This window comes from Hordeum vulgare, chromosome 1H (genome assembly GCF_904849725.1).
Source record: "Hordeum vulgare subsp. vulgare chromosome 1H, MorexV3_pseudomolecules_assembly, whole genome shotgun sequence".
Classification (NCBI taxonomy): domain Eukaryota; kingdom Viridiplantae; phylum Streptophyta; class Magnoliopsida; order Poales; family Poaceae; genus Hordeum; species Hordeum vulgare.
In genome coordinates, this window is record NC_058518.1 from 9,356,410 (window position 1) to 9,376,719 (window position 20,310).

General features: G+C 46.1%; 1 protein-coding gene and 1 non-coding gene across 2 annotated transcripts; both read left to right on the forward strand.

Annotated features, from left to right (window-relative positions):
- Nucleotides 1-5,712: 5,712 nt before the first annotated feature.
- Nucleotides 5,713-8,909, forward strand: LOC123404347. The gene is made up of 6 exons (XM_045098270.1): nucleotides 5,713-6,286; nucleotides 6,359-6,453; nucleotides 6,529-6,911; nucleotides 7,496-7,619; nucleotides 7,736-8,077; nucleotides 8,172-8,909. The coding sequence occupies exons 1-6, from the start codon at nucleotides 5,784-5,786 to the stop codon at nucleotides 8,708-8,710; spliced, it is 1,986 nt and encodes a 661-aa protein (XP_044954205.1). The 5' UTR covers nucleotides 5,713-5,783; the 3' UTR covers nucleotides 8,711-8,909.
- A 2,509-nt stretch (nucleotides 8,910-11,418) lies between these two features.
- TRNAS-UGA lies at nucleotides 11,419-11,500 on the forward strand. The gene has a single exon. It is a non-coding gene; the product is annotated as a tRNA-Ser (tRNA).
- Nucleotides 11,501-20,310: the final 8,810 nt, after the last annotated feature.

Genomic DNA, 20,310 nt, shown 5'->3' on the forward strand with positions numbered 1-20,310 from the left:
GATGATGCAGATGGTGCTAAGGAGGATGGTAGGTCCTTTGAGCCAGGGCCTACTTTTTCTTCTCAGAAGAATTCACAACCCACTCATGATATGCAACATTCAGACACTGTCACAAATCATGGGGTTTCTGCGGCTGCTATGGATCTGCGGTTTGGATCTTTTAAACCGGCATCGGCGCCGGCAAAAGTCGTCCGGTCCTTATACTCCTCTTCGGGTAGACAGACAAGACTTCCGAGGTTCACAGGAAAGAATCCTCGGAACAACATAGGTATTCTGCAGTCTACTACTATGTTGCAACCGGTCTCTTTGGAGGCATATCTAGCAGATGCTAAGTTTGCTTGTAACCAAACTGAGAATATGTTGGACTCGGAGACTCATCCAGAGAGGTGTCTTAACACGGTTGGAGATACTTCAGAGAGGGAGTTAGGTGCTGGGGATGGTCTCGCTACCGTGCATGGTATTGCTCCTCCACTTGTGGCCGCTAGTGCCGACAGTACACCAGCACCACTGCACTTCCAGCGGGCTGAGAATGAGATGATGGATGCTGGGGCTTGCAGGGGTGGGGCTTTACGTGAGTTACACCATGCAGCCGACGGTCGGGTCGATGCTGTGGCTCGCACCACTACGGCGGCTGACAGCCAGGTGCACATTGGTGCACACGTTTCTGAGCCAGCAATTGGAGGCGAGATGGGAGCAACGCTGGGGGAGGCCAATGGAGTGGCGAGTTTGAACACAAATGGGCTTACTGGGATAGCTCGACATGCAATGGAAGAGGGGGCTGATGTTTCTGCGCCACGGCCTGTCGAGATCTCAGTTGACGACGTCATAGCGTTGGGTGGTGTTCCAGATCCGATGGGTCCAGACAGACGGTCTAGTAATCGGGCACAATCCGAGCCGGACGTGGATGATTTACAGATTGGTCGTGCTATGAGGGCGGCTAGAATGAAGGATGTTGAGAATTCGACAGGTATGTCCATTAATACTGAGCATTCTATTCTTCATTTTTCACCGCAAGACATCATATATAATGCTACCTCTGTGGGGGTTACCATGGGTAGTAATAGTAAAGAAATTTCCAAATCTATTAATGACTTATTGGATTTAGAAGTTGATAGGGCTTTGGATATTATTCGAACCATAGCGGCCATTAAACCAATGAATGATGAGGCAATATCTAGCATGGGAGGTCTGAATTTACTATGTGATAATCTAGTCTCACCTGAGGACAGAGAGGAGTCTCAGGAGGGCTTACAGATAGATCAGCATCCCAATGCTACACTACATGAGGGTGCCGAAAATACGACTGGTTATATGGACCAGGAGTATGTTTCTGAAAAACCAAAACGCACTTATAAAAGGAGGGTCTATACTGTCTCTGCAAGTCGTAGGAGTGCTCGATTCAAGACTGCTAAAAAATTCCATGATGAAATATGAAAGGAATGTTTTGGAACAGCAGAGGTCTGAGAGACTTGGCTAAAATACGATTCCTTGCAGAAACAACTTTACATCATAATCTTGACTTCATCGCGCTGATGGAGACAGGTAGGGATAATTTTACATCGCAATTTCTAAAGTCTCTTTCGGGAGGTGTTGAATTCGATTGGCATTGTCTCCCACCAAGAGGAAGATCCGGAGGGATCTTACTTGGTGTTCAGTGTCATACACTCCAAGTTCGAGAAGTAGTGCTTGGGGAGTTCTCCGTAAAATTTCGAATTAGAACCAAGGAAGATGGGTTCCAATGGGCTCTGGTTGCGGTTTATGGGGCTGCACAAGTAGAGCAAAAGCCAGCTTTTCTGGCTGATTTGGTTCGAATTTGCGATGCCACTTTACCACTAGTGGTTGGTGGTGATTTTAATATCATCAGGAGAGCTGATGAGAAGAACAATGATAACTTTGATGGCAGATGGCCTTTTATGTTCAACACAATTATAGAGAGTCTCAATCTACGGGGGATTGATCTCTCAGGTAGGAAATTTACTTGGGCCAATTCTCTACCTAATCAAACTTTCGAAAAGTTGGACATGGTACTTACGAGTGTTGACTGGGAACAAAAGTTCCCGTTAGTCACTGTATGTGCACTTCAAAGGGCGATATCTGACCATACACCTCTCCTACTAGATTCTGGCCAGGCCACTCACAAAGGGAAAAGTGATGCTTTCTCTTTTGAATCAAGCTGGTTCACACGTGAGGGGTTTGTCGACATAATCTCTAGGGAATGGAACAAGTATGCGGGTGGGAACTCTAGTGTTGATGTCTGGCAAAATAAGATACGACATCTTAGACAATTTCTGAGAGGTTGGGCTAAGAATATATCTGGGGTCTATCGAGAGGAGCAAGAGAGATTGCTCAAATTAATAGATACTCTAGATCGTCAGGCAGAAACTCGCATGCTGGATGACCAAGAGAGGGCTTTAAAGCACGAGTCTGAACATAGAGTCCGGATCCTTCTTCGCGAAGAGGAAATGAAATGGGCTGTCCGAGCGAAAGTTAGGGCAATTGTCCAGGGGGATGATAATACTAAATTTTTTCATTTGATTGCAAACGGCAAACATCGGAAAAAGAGGATTATTCAACTTGAGCAAGATGAGGGTACAATAGTAGGTCATGAGAATCTAAAGTTGTACATCACAAACTACTATAAAAGGTTGTTTGGTGCTACAGCTCATAGTTTTGTGTCTATGGACGAGCATCAGACCGCGGATATTCCTCAGATCGGACAAGCCGATAATGAGTGTTTATCTGCTCCATTCCTAGAGAAAGAGGTGCTGCAGGCGATTCAGGGTATGAAAAACGGTAAAGCGCCGGGGCCAGATGGGTTCCCGGCTGAGTTTTATAAGAGATGTTGGCATATTATTAAGAAAGATCTTATGGCAATGTTTCACGATTTGTTCTCTGGGCACTTACAACTCTTTCATCTTAATTTTGGTACCATCACACTGCTACCAAAAAAAGAGGGTGCCTCGCGTATTGAACAATTTCGCCTCATATGTGTGCTTAATGTTAGCTTCAAAATTTTCACAAAGATGGGGACAGATAGGTTAACTAAGATGGCACATTCTGTGGTGCAATCTTCGCAGACGCCCTTCATGCCTGGCCGAAATATTCTCGAAGGGGTGGTTGTTCTCCACGAAACCCTTCACGAATTACATTCCAAGAAGCTTAACGGAGTCTTATTTAAGGTAGACTTCGAAAAGGCTTACGACAAGGTCAAATGGTCTTTCTTGCAACAAACTCTACGCATGAAGGGGTTTTGCGAGATTTGGCGAAAGCACATCGACCATTTTATACGAAAGGGTAGTGTTGGTATTAAAGTGAATGATGATGTTGGTCATTTCTTTCAGACACTAAAGGGTCTTAGGCAGGGAGATCCTATGTCACCGATTCTATTTAACATCGTAGCAGATATGTTAGCGCTCATGATCAGAAGGGCTAATGAAAAAGGGTTAGTAGGGGGACTAGTACCACATCTAGTAGATGGGGGTGTTTCCATCCTACAATATGCGGATGACACAATCCTTTTTATGGAACATGATCTCAACAAAGCCAGAAACATGAAGTTAATATTATGCTTATTCGAACAGCTATCTGGGCTGAAAATAAACTTCTTTAAAAGTGAACTCTTCTGCTTTGGAGACGCAAAAGAAGAACAACTCACTTATAATCAACTTTTTGGTTGTGAGAGTGGTTCACTACCATTTACGTACTTAGGGATCCCTATTCATCACCAAAAATTATCCATAAAGGAATGGAAGTGCATCGAGGATCGGTTTGAGAAAAAGTTGAGCTGCTGGAAGGGCAAGCTACTATCCTACGAAGGATGGTTGGTTTTAGTTAACTCAGTGTTGACAAGTATGCCAATGTTCCTTCTATCCTTTTTCGAAGTACCAGTTGGGGTGTGCAAAAGGTTGGATTTTTACAGATCAAGATTTTTCTGGCAGAGTGATGAGGTCAAGACCAAATATAGGCTAGCTCGATGGGATATTATTTGTAGACCCAAAGATCAGGGAGGGTTGGGGATTGAAAATTTAGAGGTTAAGAACAGGTGTCTGCTCAGCAAGTGGCTGTTCAGGCTATCTGTGGAATCAGAAGGTATGTGGGTACAAATTCTGAAGAACAAGTATCTACAGCAAAAAACCTTGGCTCAGGTCACTGTGGGACCTGGAGATTCACCTTTTTGGAAGGGTATCATGAAGACAAAAATAGCCTTTTTTAACAGGACTAGATTCATTATCGGAAATGGTGAAACTACTAGATTCTGGGAGGATACCTGGCTAGGTGACGAACCTCTGGCTCTTCAATATCCGCAGTTGTATCACATTGCCCAACGCAGACAGACGACTGTTGCGGCAGTGTTACGTGAGATGCCTCTCAACATACAGTTTCGCAGATCCTTGATAGGAAATAGATGGGTCAGATGGCTACATCTAGTCAGAAGGCTAATGGATGTTAATCTTTCTGATGACCCGGATAGGATTGTTTGGAAACTCACTTCCAATGGGAAGTTCACCGTGAAATCGATGTATGACCATGTTATTGACAGTTCAGTCATTCCAAAATCTTCACATATTTGGAACGTCAAGGTTCCCCTTAAGTTAAAAATCTTTTTGTGGTTTGTCCACAAAGGAGTTGTTCTAACTAAGGATAACTTGGCTAAGCGTAATTGGAAAGGAAATCGGAGATGTACCTTTTGTCAGACGTATGAAACTATCAAGCACCTCTTTCTGGACTGCCCTATGGCTAAAGTATTATGGCGCTCAATCCATATAGCCTTTAACATAACCCCGCCGACTAGCATTAACATGTTATTTGGGACATGGCTTGACGGGGTTAATATCCGGTTCGCTAAATTAATCCGAGTAGGAACTTCGGCACTTTTATGGGCTATATGGAATTGCAGGAATGACCTAGTTTTTAACAGACAAAAATCCATTAACTTTTTGCAGGTCATCTTCAGGGCTACCGCATTGATCCGCATGTGGTCCTTACTCACTCCTGTGGAAACCAGGGAGCCTTTGGTTACTGGGTGTGCCCGATGGGAGATGGTAGCTCAGGCTATCTTCAGCCGATATGGATGGCGACATGCTGATAGAGTAGGGAATTAGTCAATTACTCCTATCCACATATTTGGCTTGGGCGTTCATCGCCTTGTAATTTATTTTACTTTCACTCTTCGACTTTGTACCCACTTTGGATCTTTTCAGTTTTTTAATAAAATGGCTGTATGCATCACTCGATGCAGAGGCCGGGGCGTGGCCTCCTTTTCGAAAAAAAATGTTCTGGTATCAGGACCTCCCATATTTTGATTGTCATGAGAATCACTCTCCAGACCTATTCAACAGATATCCAAGTGGTGCTATTAAAAAATATAGAGTTCCGATTCTTCCGTAAGCATCATAGGACAGCTGAACTAACAATATTTAGAACTACATTTATCCACAAGATTTCATGCGGTCTCACCGGGATTTGACGGGACGATTATGAAGAAGATGTTTTGATTTCTATAGTCAAATATCACACACTATAAGGCGTAACGAGGGGTGCTAATGGCACCTCGATTAGGGTTCCCACTAACTTCACTTGCTAAAACTACTGCAGCCCTGAGCGCCGTAGATCTAAATGATGAACGAATGAGATCTCGCGTCGCTTGTGGCCTCCCTGCTATAAATAAAAGTCAGAAGGGGTGAATCAAAAAATTCTCATTCGATTCCCAAATCTCCTCACCAAACCGCCGCCGCACCCATCTCCTCCACCCATAATCGAACTTCTCATCCTCTGCCGCCGCCATGGCCGGGGAAAAGACTCGCGAACTAGAGTTGAAGAAGATGAAGAAGATGACGAGGGGTCCGTCGTCGTTCACGCCTTCTCCCGGCTGTATCCAATGTGACTGGCCGCCGTCCACGGTGACTGAAGAGGCAGTGCAGAAGTTGTGTCGGAATAGGGATGGAGGTTGCCATCCGCCAACAACCTCCATCCCTAGTCGGCGAACTACCAGAGAAGATGAAGAATCAGAGGATGAAACTGATGAAGACAATGAGGACGAAAGTGAAGATGAAGTGGAATATTTGCCTTCTCCAGATGCCATTCGGGAGGGTCGGACCAAGATGAACCAGGATCCGAGTGGAGTCACACCAACCACTCGGGCGACTAAGCGTGCCCGAGCGGAAGCAAAGCAACAAGCATCTCCTCCTCCAGCCATAGGAAAAGGAACGGTTGAAGTCATAAACCAAAAACCCCGGAAGGTTGTCGCTCTGCCAATGATGAGGAAACCAATGCCTATTGTTTCAAAGTAAGTATGCCAAATATAATCGTTTATCTGAGCATTGAAAGAAAATGTTTATCTTCACATTTATGTCTTCAGGGTTGTCCCTTCTGCAAGCTTCACCATCCAAGCAACTGAAAATATTTCAAATAGATCCAAGGGGACGCTCGACGCTGGTGTTGTGTCTTCAAAAGGTATAACACTTTGTAAATATATCATCTGAGCAAACAAGCGAACCACCTTATACTAACGAGTATGTAACTTTACAGTCGCTAAAGAAGTGAACCCCGCTATAGAGCTTGAGTCGGGCCACGAGCAAGCTCGCAACTCACAGGAAATCCTTCCAAGCCTGAGTGAAAGCCCAATCCCCATGGATACTACTCCTGGTAAATCTCCAAGTCATCCGAAGATTCAGTCGAGTGAGTCGATTCAGACCCCGATTGCACGGGAGCCAATAAGCCCAAGTACACTAGAAGTGTCATCTCCTCGTCGGAACCAAACTCCATCCATTTTTTCTACATCTTTCTCACTAGAACGGTCCCTAGAGGATGAAGTGAGTGCAAGCAAGGAGGCCATGTTGCAGGCCGAGCAGATGGAGACTCGGCTGAAGGAGTTGCTCATATTGAACGAAACACTGAAGACCAACATCCAAGTAAGTACTCAAGTATGTGTTATTTGTTTAATTAGTATAAATTTCCTTTAGTTAGATTTTTGAATCTAATAGAACTCCCAGAAATTTTCTTCCACTAGGGGCACGATCGGTGCACACACTAGTGGTAGCCCGTGAGACTTCAATTGATTCCTAGCAATCGGTTGGAGTGTGAAGTAGATATCACCCATAACTTTATAGAACAATATTATATATTAGATCCATGACTTCACTCAATTCGAAGACGGTCCGAGTCAGATTCTAATCGATTGTATGTAGTCGGTTGTACTCTCTAAAACCAATAACTATTAACTTCATGCTTCACTTGGCTCGTGGGACAAACAAAGTGCATTAACTTCGATATTCTTCCAATGGGGGCAAGATTAGTGCACCCAGTGAGTATATCCCCTGAGACTCCAAATGATTGATAACAATCGGTTGGAATCTCAAGGACCAAGAAGTCTTCACTACCTATATTGTACCTTAGATCCATGGCTTCACACATCTTGTGGATGAACCAAGTGCATTAATTGCTATCTTATGAAAACGACACAAGTTAAACCTTGTATATGTCTAATCTTGTGCAGAAAACTTGTGAACTTGGAACCAAATACTTAGGTTTACAGAAGGAGCTCAAGAAGGTACGCCGGGAGCTTGAGGAAGAACAAGGCAAGACCATGCGGCTTGAAAAGGAGAAAACTGCTATGGAAGGTAATCTTGCAATCTCAATGATCTTGAGCTTTGCCTATTAACCGATTTGAAACGAAACTGGTCCTACATGTTGAAAATATCTTATTGACCAAACAATTGTGGAACTACTTTTGCAGAATCCATGAAGAACACCATAGAAGAGAAAGACATTGCTCTTGGCAAAACTAGGGAGGAAGCTGATGCTAAGACCAAGAAAGGCGATGATAGGTGGGAGGAGCTCCAAGAGATTAGACAGATGAATGATCACTACATGAAGGAGGTGGAGGACATGAAGAAGCAAATCAAAGATCTAAAAGCATGCGAGTCTGAATGGCATACCAAATATCTGAAATGGTATGATCTTGCAGAAATGACCAAAATGAAGTATGAAAAGGATCTTGGCGATCTTAAGCAAGGAATGTATGACGCCGAAACCTTCTTGGTGGGACAACTAGATGAGGTTAACCAGAGGCTTGAGGGTAAGCATTTAATCTCCTCCCGATTGGAATTCGCAATACTGAATCCATGGACTAATCTTTCCTTTTCTGGCTGTTTTGTTTCCTTGTCGTGCAGTGTTTTGCCCTGATCCTGTCATGGAGGATCATAAAGTGCAGAAGGAGCTTGAAGCATATGGTATCGACATCAAAGAAACTCCCTGGGCATCCACTCGGGTTGCTGAGGCTGTAATACGACTAGATGAAAGAGCAAAAGCAGCAAAAGGCGTCATAGCCCAAGTGAGAAAATCCATGAAGGGCATCAATGCAACTCTGCATCCTGGAGAAGAGGTTGATGAAGCTCTACCAATTTGTTTACAACATCTTGAGCAAGTGCCTGGGCGAGTATCGAGGTTCAAGAAATCTGTTACTCGTTGTGGAGCTAATGTAGCTCTAGCTCTCACTCGGGTTCATTTCCCCAAGATAGATGAAGTGAAGCTGCAGAATATTGGCGTGGGCAATCCGGAGGGTGATAACTTTGAAGACCACATGAAAACTTTCATGAGAACCGCCGGTCAGATTGCTTCCCTCATCGGCCTGGACCTGTGTGCTGAGCCGACTAGAGTGCCAGACACCTCGGAGGAGGAGCTTGCAGAAGAAGAAGAGAAAATAAAGTGAGAAGATTGAAGTGTTCAATTTGCCTCGGAATGCCGAGTAAAACTGCAAAAACGTTAATTCCGACTGAGGAGCGGGGCTCTTGAACCTTTTAATTATTTTGATTAAGTACTTGCAACCGGGACAAGCTTTAAGTTGTTTTTTTGACTTGTTTTTCTTTGATTCTTGCACAATTCGTTCTTGAGCCGATTGGATTTCTTTAGTGAATTTGTTTTAAACCAAGAAGACGGGCTGCGATTAAGTTGGAGATACAAAGTTCGCCCTGCATATCTAGTCTGCTTACTCGGACTTTATTGGTAAAAAAGAGAGAAGAACAAACTCGGGATTTGTACTCAAGCCTTTCCTTTTTTTCCTTCAACAAATCTCTCATGTACTCCACACGTCTGGCTCCCAACTTCACCAGCCCGCATAGGGCAGCCCGTTCACGCGCCTGGAGCAGATTGCCGCCACGGGCCGCGGCATACAAGAAGAGGCACGCCGCGCTCTCGGAGGATCCCATTACAGGCTCTTGCACAAGGCCAGATCACCCAAGTGTCAAACAGGCTCACATCAAGATGGCAATGGGGATGAAACCCATCGTGTTTTGCTTGTCCAAACCTGTCCCCACTAGAAAATCACAAGTCCGTCCCCGTCCTCATTGTCATGCATTGGGGCAGCTTTTTGCCCGTCCCCTAAACTTGTCGGGTTTTCTAAACCTACGAAGAACCCGTCCTCGCGAGAAAAACAGGAGAATATATTAGAGCAATGGCAGCAGAAAAAATCAACATATATAAGCAACACACATAGTATATTTCAGCAGCAACAACATAAAATAAATAATAGCCAAAAAATAGCAATTCAGCAGCAAACATAATATATCTCAGCAGTAAAAATGAGCATATTTCAGCAGCAAAACTTGAGAAAATTTCAGCACAATGCAATAGTATGTTACGGCGACATTCAACACTGATAGCTGCAAAAAGAAGCATATTCCAGAACAACGCAATAGCCCATTTTAGCAACAAAGATGAGCATATTTCAACAATAAACATGAGCATATTTCAGCCATACATAGTTCAACAAGATGGTCCAGTACACAAGTTCTGAAATAGAACTCATGGTTCACAAATCACGAGCACAAATGAGACGAAATGGTCCAATACGTCATTCTGAAATATAATCCATAGTTCACAAATCCCTTTAAAGTGGGTATCATCACGGCATCTTTCAGATCTCCAATCCTTCAAAAGACCATGTTTAAAGCTTCCAATGCCAAATGGAAGTGCCAAGTCCTAGAGTAGATCAAAATTCGCTCAAGCTATTAAACATGATAAATATACAGAATGGTATATGAAATGTGCAAGTACTTGTACCTCACCTGCATTCCCTCTTGAATGCCTTGAAGACAACTCCAAAAGGTTTGTCCTTGTTCATTGTCAACATCTATAAGAATCAAATCAGTAATAATGAACATCTAATGAAACATTGCAGTATGATAAACTATATGACCATATGTAAAGAAAGACACATCTTTATATTTGTTTCTTATCCAATCTTGTGAACACATCAAAACCTCTAAGAATTCAGGGGTAAGACGACTACGCTGGTCACTTAGAACTCTAGCACTTCTGCTGAATTTGATTCTCAGGCAACCGTGCTGACCGGAATTGGGGCTGGGGGCTCGGATGCACTGGGTGGGCCGGTGTGTAGTAGAGGCTGAATGGCCCAATACACGTTAGTGTAGTATTTAGACGGGTATGACTGGTTTTGGGTTCGTATATTGCTCAAACGGGTTTGAACCCGTGAAACATATGTCAGATTTTATACTTCATCCAGCAGCAGCCCCGCGCGGTTGAAAATACGCCCCATCGGGTAAAAACCCGTTGGGATGCCGGTTTCGGGGCCCCATTGCCATCTTGAGGCTCATGTATGATAGATGCATGTTGACACGGGCGTAACCAGGGGGTGTGCCAGGTGTGCCATGTCACACCCGGTTTTTTAAAATTCATTTTTTCATCATGTAAAAAGTAGTTGATTTATAAGTCACATGCAAGCTAATTTAAATAGACCTTATTTTTTTAAATGTGCACACCTTCTATTTTATTTCTTGGTGTGCCACTGCATGTTGGCATGTGAATTCAATTTGATTCCGGTTCTTCTACAACGTCTAACCATGCGCCCGACCTCCAGCTCCACGATGCTCGGCGCGCGATCACCGTGCTGATGGACCACATGACATGTCCTCGCCTCCTCCGCTACGAAGTTTGAGTTTGACTAAAATTGTCCATGTAAAGTCTGAAACCGAAATTGATGCAATTGTCTGATTGCATACATATGCACTGTTGTTTCGGCTTTGATACGGCCATACACTATTTCAAGGGGCAAAATAGTATTTTCATGTGTTATTTAACATCATTAGTAAGTGCGTACACATCTGATCAAGTTCCAAGTGAACACATCTGATCACATATTTACACGTGTAGACTGCCAACCCATCTCCATCATCAAGCAATACACGTGCCACGTTTTTCTAAACCAAAAACATCAGCGCCTGATAAATATAAATAAATGGAACTGATGGTTCTAGTTTACCGACCATACCCATGACAGGATAAGTTGACAATTGATCCATACTCTGTTTAAAAAAAAAGCAATTGATCCAGACAAATCTAGCCACTGACTGCTAAGTGTTCGTCGAGATATAAGAAAGAAAGAAAATTATTGCAAACAAGGTCGATATGTCCGAGTGGTTAAGGAGACAGACTTGAAATCTGTTGGGCTACGCCCGCGCAGGTTCGATCCCTGCTGTCGACGCTTTTTTCTTCCATAGTTTTTATTTTTCTTTTGTCAAAAATGTTCACAATGTCACGATATTTCGTTTGCTTCGCGCGATGCATAAATATTTACTTCCTCCATTTATAAATACAATCTCTTTCGAATATTTTAATATGAAATGTAAACCAATCTGTGGTTGAATGGTTAGAGGGACTTTGGTATCTTCGATCCATCGGGTTTAAGTCCTGGTGCTTACAATATTTCTGGATTTATTTCAGGATTTCCGGCGATACGTTTCTAATGGGAGAGTGTGCGTATGTGTGTTCATAGAGGCGAGTGTATGCATGTGTATATGAGTGCTTGCATCTGTACCGTGTTAAAAAGACATAAACTGAAATAAATGAACAAATACACTAAACCGTAAACCGTGTCACATATGAAATCGTACGCATATCTCACCATCGGATATCGATGGTCCATGGTGTCGACCAAGAGCATCGAAAATATGTCTATATATATTTATATATAGTTTTTTTAATAAAGTCTATAAAAAGACTTATATTTACATACATGAGTAGTACTTTAGTGTCAGTCAGGCATGGAAATTTTTGTGTCGACGGCATACATTTACTAGCTTTATTGGCACTTGCCATGCTAAGGTTTAGAATTCTTTCCAGTCAATGTATCCTCCAATAGGGACCAGAAAAGCAAGATCACATATACTCTTAAACAGAGGCACTGAACCTATACGGATAACATAATTACCATTTAGAAAAGAGAACAAATTTATTGTCACGATGGTTTCCCCTATGTTTCGTGACCTGTTGACCTAATTGGTGTCTAGGGGAAAAAACATGTATCGTATTCTTTTGTCTTCCAAGTCTTGCTATTATTGTTATAGGGGTACTGATGTAATCCTGGATTCTTAGTGGATTCTTAGTTGTGAGCTTCGGGCTCTTTTAGCTAAAAAGGAAATGTTTGGGTTCGGCGTGCCAGCCCAAACCTTGCGTCGGTCGCCTCTGTCGCACACATGCCAGCTAGTCTTTTGGCTGCAATGCAATCCCCGTCGTCGATGTCGTCATGCCAATGGAGTGCTACCATAGGCATTTGCTCAGTAGGCCGCGCCTGATGATGCTTGGAGGGTCTGGTCGCGCCCGATCACGGCTGCAACGGGCTCGAAAGTGGGTCTGCTTGGAGGGTCTGCTTGGAGGGTCATCTCAGCAATGAAAGTTGGGTACTGATCATATTTATGCAACTGCTCGATCGAGCCTAACTCTAACATTTGCATTTCCGCTCCTCTTCTTATCACAAGTGTAGGGCACGCCACAAAATCCTAAAAAGCTGCCAAGTCGCATGTTTCCCGGACATCTGAGATGACTTGCATCTAACCAGGTGCCCTTGCTGTCAATGAAAAATGCTCAAACTCCCACAAACATTCGTTGAAGTCGCATACTACAATCCATGTCAGGTCTGATAGTTGCGCTTAGGTCATGGGGCAACGACCACATAAGGTAGCGATCTTCAACTCTTCGCCGTATACACAAGTTAGGCTCCATGGTGGCTCATCTGGGCCAGCCTTCACATGTGCATCGATGCAACATTCATTGAAGAACACTACATCAACTGTTAAACTCCCATGCAAATTAATTCGTGGTTGGATTGTTAGGAGGATTGTGATACCTTCTGTTCACCCCGTATAACGTGTCGCGAAACGCGTTTACAGTTCACGAAAAAACAACTTTGCGGGCCGGCAATAATGCCATAATGTTGAATGAATTTCCTGTAGTATCCACTTAATCCAAGGAATCCCCTCACTTCCTTGACATTCTTTGGAACAGGCCGATGTTGAATAGCTAAAATCTTGTCAGGATCAGCGGAAACACCGTATGTAGATATAACATGCCCTAGATAAGCAATCTTTTGTTGAGCAATGTCACATTTTGACGTCTTCACCTTTCATTGCTCTTTGTGTAAAATAGACAACACTTCATCCAAATGATCCCAATGTGTTGTCAGTGTTTTACTAAATACCAGTATATCATCAAAGAATACCACTGCACACTTCCTCAAAACAGGTGCAAGATCATAATTCATTGTCCCTTGGAATGTACCTCGTGCCCCTGTCAAACCCATTCCCATCACTTTGAATTCATAGTGTCCATTGTGGGTTTGGAATGTTGTTTTATACTGTTCCCCAGGTGCCAACCTTATTTGATGATATCCAACTTTGAGATCCAATTTGGAAAACCAACAAGCTCCTGCCAATTCATCCAGAAGTTCATCTATGATAGGTACTGGATATTTGCTTTTCACTGTGATAGCATTGAGTTGCCTTTAATCAATCACCATTCTCCAACTTCTCCCTTCTTTCTTTTTGACTAACAAGACATGAGAAGAGAAAGCATTGTTACTATGCTTGATCATCCCTGACTCCAACATCTCTTTGATCCGTTTCTCTAATTCATCCTTTAAATTTGGAGCAATTCTGTAGGGTCTAACAAATAATGGTCTAGCCCATGGAATAATTGGAATAGTATGATCCTTGAGTCTCCTAGGAGGTAAGGTGGTTGGAGTTTCAAACACCACAACATGTTTATCCAATAAAACTTGTAACTCTGGATGTTGAACTTGATTCTCAACAGGCCTCAACAAGGAAATGGAGAAAACTGTGACAACAATATCTTCAGGTAACAATCCTTGTAGAGTAACCACTCCGTCTTAATAAGGAAAGGGCATCCACTTTTAAACCCGGTCAACTTGCATGGGACTTTGCTGAGCAAGCCATCTAGCCCAATTATACCATCATAACTTGCCAATGGTAACAGTCTAAAGTCACCGGTGAACTGAAGTGATCCACATGTCCAAAAGTTCTTGGATAGTATTGAATCACATTGCAATGTACCTCCACCAGCTACAACTACTGACACAGGAGAAGTCTTCCGCACCTTAGTGAGTCTATGTTGCGGAGAACTATCTATAAAGGAATGTGTACTACTTGAGTCCACCAAAAAATCAGCTCCATCCCTTGCACCTCAATCAACAATTACAGAGTTGGTTCATTGGACTGTTTTCCCACAACAGCAGCAGATAGATGCATACTACAGATACACATGTGTTCTGGGTCAGTTGTAGGAGATGTGTCCACTTCTTGTGGTTGAAGATGATCAATCAGTTCCTGAACCAAATGTAACTAAGCTGATGATTTACACATATGATCTTTAGACCATCTCTCACCACACACAAAACAGAGCCCCTAGTTCTTACGATAAGCACGCAAAGCAGACCATTTTATCCTGAGATGTTGCAGGTTTCATAGGTTTAGATGGTCGCTTATCTTCAGTAAAGCGAGTTTTGGGTGGAAGAGGGAGTGGAAGTGCACCTGCTCATTGTACTGCAAAAGTATTCAGAGGTGTTATACCTCCACGAAGCTCCTCGTGTAAAAATGCCAAATAGGCTGAATCCAAGTCCTTAGGCTTCTGCAGAGCAACTACAACATGAACACCATGTTTCAGACCGTCCAGGAAGCGAGTGTTGTAATGCAGATGATTAGGCGCTTCTTCATAGGCTGACAACTGATCATACAAATTAGCAAATCGATCCACATAATCAACAACAGTGCGAGTTTGCGAAATGCGGAACAATTGGCGTAGAAGAGTCTAATGCTGATTTCGACCAAATCGGCTCTGCAAGCTTGAACAAAACTCGGACCTGGAAGCTTGGGGACATCTGCGATGCATGGATTCAAGCCAACGAGCAGCCGCACCTTCAAACTGGGATGTTGCTAACGAAACCCACCTATGTTGAGGAGTACACCAGGGCCTGAACTGATCCTCACACCTAGTTTGCCACAGACGGGGATCTACACCACCAAATCAAGGAATATCCACCCGGACACCAAATGTTAGTGCATTAGCAGCATCAGGGTAAGGCGCATCATGCGCAGAAGGAGAACGAACAGGAAAATTGGAATCACGTGCACCTCTGACCGGAGGAGGGACATACGCGGTATGTGTCTTCCCCCGGTAATCCAGGTCAAAGCCAAGGGAGTCGGCGGCAGAGTCGCGGCCACCCCCAACAAGACGAGAAGCCGAAGCTTCTCCGCGCCCTAGCGGTTCCTTCTGCCAGTCGCCACGGATGGCCTCGAGCTCGAGGGCAAGCTCCTCCCGCACCCCGTCGACACGAGCTGTCAACAACCCATCGAGCGTGGTTGTGTTGGCTTGGATGAGCTTGTCGATTGCTTGTAAGAGCCTCTCATCATGATCCCGGAAGCGGTGATCTAGATCGGCGGTGAAATCCGCCCGCAGCAGCGAATACACGCCGCACCCCTCGTCAGACAGCTTGTCCATCGCCGTCGTTCCAGCCACCGGGTCGCGTACGGGTGTCGTGGCAGTTCCAGGACCACCGAATCGGATACCAAATGTAAGATAGCTCTCGAACTGGCTAGGGTTCCTGGCGAGTTCAGTGATGTGTGTTTCCTTCCAACCTCCCTCACGGCGAGTTTGAATTACAGAGACAGGTCCGGCCGAAGCCGCGGTCCAAATCCAAGCCAACAAAGAGAGACGTTACAAGCAGGTATTTAGCTACGACGTCACTCTGGGCCGGTGTTTCACCTGGGCCGTGACGCGTTGCGCACGGACCGACGCTCTGGGCCGCCTTCAGGTTCAAACTTTGATGCTCCTTTACGCTGCACCGATTCGGCGACGAAATCTTCTGCTGCCGCCGCTGTCGTTGTAGTCTTCAGAGCTTTAGTCAAAGCCTCCTTCGTATCCGCACCGCTGACACACGTACAGCGGTACCATCTGCCCAGTTGTTCCTTGTGGCTACATCTTGTGGCTGGTAGAGAGTGCAAGGCGAAATAGGAGTGACGATCTTACATGGATCTAATCCTTTGCCAACAAGAACACCCAGGCCGTACCTTGGGAAGCCCCCCCTCCCCCCGCCGCCACCGCGCCGGGCCGCTGTCACCGAGGAGCACCAACTGGACTCGGGCTGCCTCGCACCACCCAAGCTAGGAGGGGGAGAGTCGGAGGTCCGCCGCCACCGGGGCTGCCCGACCAAGGGTCGGGGCGGCACATCGACGACAATGGGAGGGAGAATGGAAGGGGAGAGGAGGCGGGAGGAGGGGGGCGCGGCTCGGCCTCCGCGGGGGCGACGGGGGTCGTGGGAGGAGAGGGGAGGGGAGGGGGAGTCCGGGTTAGGTCCCCTCTAGTTCGGACTATGAAGAGTCAGCATTCGAAAACCATGCATGAATTTTTAAAATTAAAAAACAAGAAGGTATGGAAGCAATTAGGCAACCAATGAAACGATATTTTGATCTCATCGCATACATTTTATTATTTAGTTTTTATTACATACTATCATATCATTATTTATATATGCTTGTCATATCGTCGTATTGATGTTTTTAAAAATTGTCGTATCCCATATCGCCGTACCCGTATCGCTGTATCAGTGTCGTCGTATTGGTGCTTCGTAGGTTTTTAAAGGGATTTTCATATGATTTTTTATGTTTGATGGTAATATTTCTCGCGTAGCATGTACGCACGTAGGTCCATGTACGCACGTATCAGTAATTCAGTATCCATCACCAATTGCATGGATCGACCATTTGCGTGTCCGCTACTCATCGGATTCACAGAGACTCGATCCGAGTCGGGAACGAGCACACATTCACAGCCAGCTACCATCGATAAATATGTGCCTACTACTTCGCATCCATCAAACAAGCGATCTACCGATCGACGATCGACATCTCCCTCTCAGGCCGTCAGGCGTCGCTCGCGTCTGAACAAGGAGGAACAGCTAGCAATGGCGGCAGAAGCTCTTCTCCCACCGCTGCTCCCGACGCCGGCGAGGAGCGAGATGCTGCCGCTGTTGCCGACGCCGCACGGTGTCATCCTCACCATGCTGGTCTCCGCCATGCCAGGCCGCGCCGACTTCGTCAACAGGTGGGACTGGAACAAGAAGCCCGACAATAATAAGCCATGCGGCTCAACCTGCTCGTCGTCGTCGTCGGAGGGCAGCGGCAGCGCCTGCCGTGCCGACTCCGTCGACAGGTGGGACTCGCACAAGAAATACAAGGCACCCAGCACCACCACCACCATGTTATCGTCTTCATCTTCGTCGTCGTCACGCGGCGCCGGGAGCCCCGGACGCGCCGACTCCGTCGAACGCTGGGACAGCAAGAAGAAACTCGAGACCTCGCCGCCCACGGATCGCGGCCGCCATGTGGGCAACAACAACAAGCGCCTGCCTAGCCCTAGTCGCGCGTCCTCGGCGGAGCGCTGGGACTTGCACAAGAAGCCTCGCCCGGAGCCGGAGCAGATGGAGAAGCAGGCACAGACGACTAACGTGGCAGCGACGACGCCGGCGCTAGCCAAGACGCCACCGAACAACGCCGTGTTCGCCGGGCCCAGCTTCTACGCGGCGCCTGAGCCGAGCATGCTCCCCATGCCCTCCTTTCTGCTGGCACGTCCGCGTGCACTCTGTTTCTAGTTTCTTCCGCGAGTAGTGCTGTAGTGGTAGGATGTGGAATTCAATCCCATGACTTGTAATCCCTTCTATTTCATCTCAGCTAGTGAAAATCATTTTTGGCCCATGCATGCTACGTACTCTGGTGTTATGTTTCCAATGTAACCAAAATATAGGAAGGATGTTTAGTTTAATTGCATGAATATGCTCAGACTCATTTGGCGTTCAGTCCGAAGTTAACCAGATAAAAAGCAGCATTTACCGAATGAACGTAGTGCCAGTACCAAACAGTACTTACCCAAATAACCGAAGGCACACAACCCATTCATATTTATTTATTTTTGCGAAAGAGAAATTTTATTGATTAACTAGGATCAACAGAGTCCTCCTTACATAAGATATCAATCTCTACCAACGTACAGTGAAGCCATACCGCCGTACGCTGATCAATATGACCACTACGAGCAAGAGCATCTGCAATCGTATTCCGAACTCTGACCACATGTGATATCGCATGTTCACCCATCTCCCCGAGGGAACGCTTGATCTCCATGACCATAGCCGCGCAGGGTGATCTATTTGGTTCATCTTGGATGATCATCTGAGCCGCGGACAAGCAATCAGTCTCGAGAATCATAGGCAGTGAACTCCATGCTTGCGCAATGACGATCCCCTCCATGCATGCAACAAGTTTTGCCTCGACCGCAAACGAACACGATCGGAGATAGCAGCACGACGAGAAGATGACCTGGCCATTATCGCTACGAAGAATCATGCCAGCACCCTCAGTATGTTGTTCTGCCCTGAAGGCCCCATCAATATTCAGCTTAGTCCATCTTGGAGGTGGTCTAACCCAGTGCACATCCGTACCTGCAGTCTGCTTCCTCCCCACCCGCTCTTGCACCGGTGTCCTCTGGCAGGAAACAGGCATCTTCCCTTTGACGATGTCCGCGGAAGGGTGCTGTTTGATACACCGGAGGGTATCAATGTAGGTGCTGTTGGCACACCTACATGAGGTGATTGTGGTGCATGTGTGGTGTGCATCTCAAACACATGGACTAGGGCTCATGTGCCCTTGGAATGTGTGTGTGTGTGTGCATAGGCATAATTTATGCTTATGTGACTTAGTGTGCATATACTTGTGTGCATGTGGAGGTGGAGTGGTGTGTGTGAAGCACACACACATGAACATATTTCATGTGCACCATGGATTGTGAGCATGTGCTTGTGTGTGTGGAATCCCCACCTACTAGAACAAGGTGCACCTTCATATGTCCATATGTGAGGGTGCATGTTTCTTGTGTTGGTGTATTTGCCTTGTAGATATGATTGGGAATGGTGATGGCCATGGCACACACATATGGGATCAAAACCCTCATGTCAACATTGGTGTTGTGGTCAGGCAAGTATATGCACACCCTTGGCCCATTGCTTGGCCATTACTTCGCGTCCATCTTCTCCATCAAACAAGCGATCTACCGATCGACGACATCTCCTTCTCAGGCGTCGCGTCTGATCCAGGAGGAACAGCTAGCAATGGCGGCAGAAGCTCTTCTCCCGCCGCTGCTCCCGACGCCGCCAAGGAGCGAGATGCTGCCGCTGTTGCCGACGCCGCACGGTGTCATCCTCACCATGCTGGTCTCCGCCATGCCAGGCCGCGCCGACTTCGTCAACAGGTGGGACTGGAACAAGAAACGCGAAAATAATCCATGCGGCTCAATCTCCTCTTCTTCCTCGTCGTCTTCTTCGGACTCGGACAGCGGGAGCGCCTGCCGTGCCGACTCCGTTGACAGGTGGGACACGCACAAGAAATACAAGGTGCCCCGTAGCACCACCATGTCGTCGTCGTCGTCGTCTTCGTCTTCATCGTCGTCACGCGGCGCCGGGAGCCCCGGACGCGCCGACTCCGTCGAACGCTGGGACAGCAAGAAGAAACTCGAGACCTCGCCGCCCACGGATCGCGGCCGCCATGTCGGCATCAACAACAAGCGCCTGCCTAGCCCTAGCCACGCGTCCTCGGCGGAGCGCTGGGATTTGCGCAAGAAGCCTCGCCCGGAGCCGGAGCAGATGGAGAAGCAGCCACAGACGACGACTAACGTGGCAGCGACGACGCCGGCGCTAGCCACGACGACACCGCACAAGGCCGTGTTCGCCGGGCCCAGCTTCTAGTCCGCGCCAGAGCCGAGCATGCTCCCCATGCCCTCCTTCTTTCTAATGGCACGTCCGCGTGCACTCTGTATCTAGTTTCTTCCTCAGGAGTAGGCGAGTAGTGCTGGTGCTGTAGTAATTGTCCACCATGGCGATCGATCTAGTTTCTTCTTCATCTGAGGAGCAGACGAACCTGTGGTGCTGTAGTTGTAGGGTGTCGAATTCTCAGT

Coding starts and splice junctions, on each gene's coding strand:
- LOC123404347 (XM_045098270.1), top strand. CDS start 5,784: ATGGCCGGGGAAAAGACTCGCGAACTAGAGTTGAAGAAGATGAAGAAG. Junction 6,912..7,495: donor CACTGAAGACCAACATCCAA/GTAAGTACTCAA, acceptor AATCTTGTGCAG/AAAACTTGTGAACTTGGAAC. Junction 7,620..7,735: donor GGAGAAAACTGCTATGGAAG/GTAATCTTGCAA, acceptor CTACTTTTGCAG/AATCCATGAAGAACACCATA.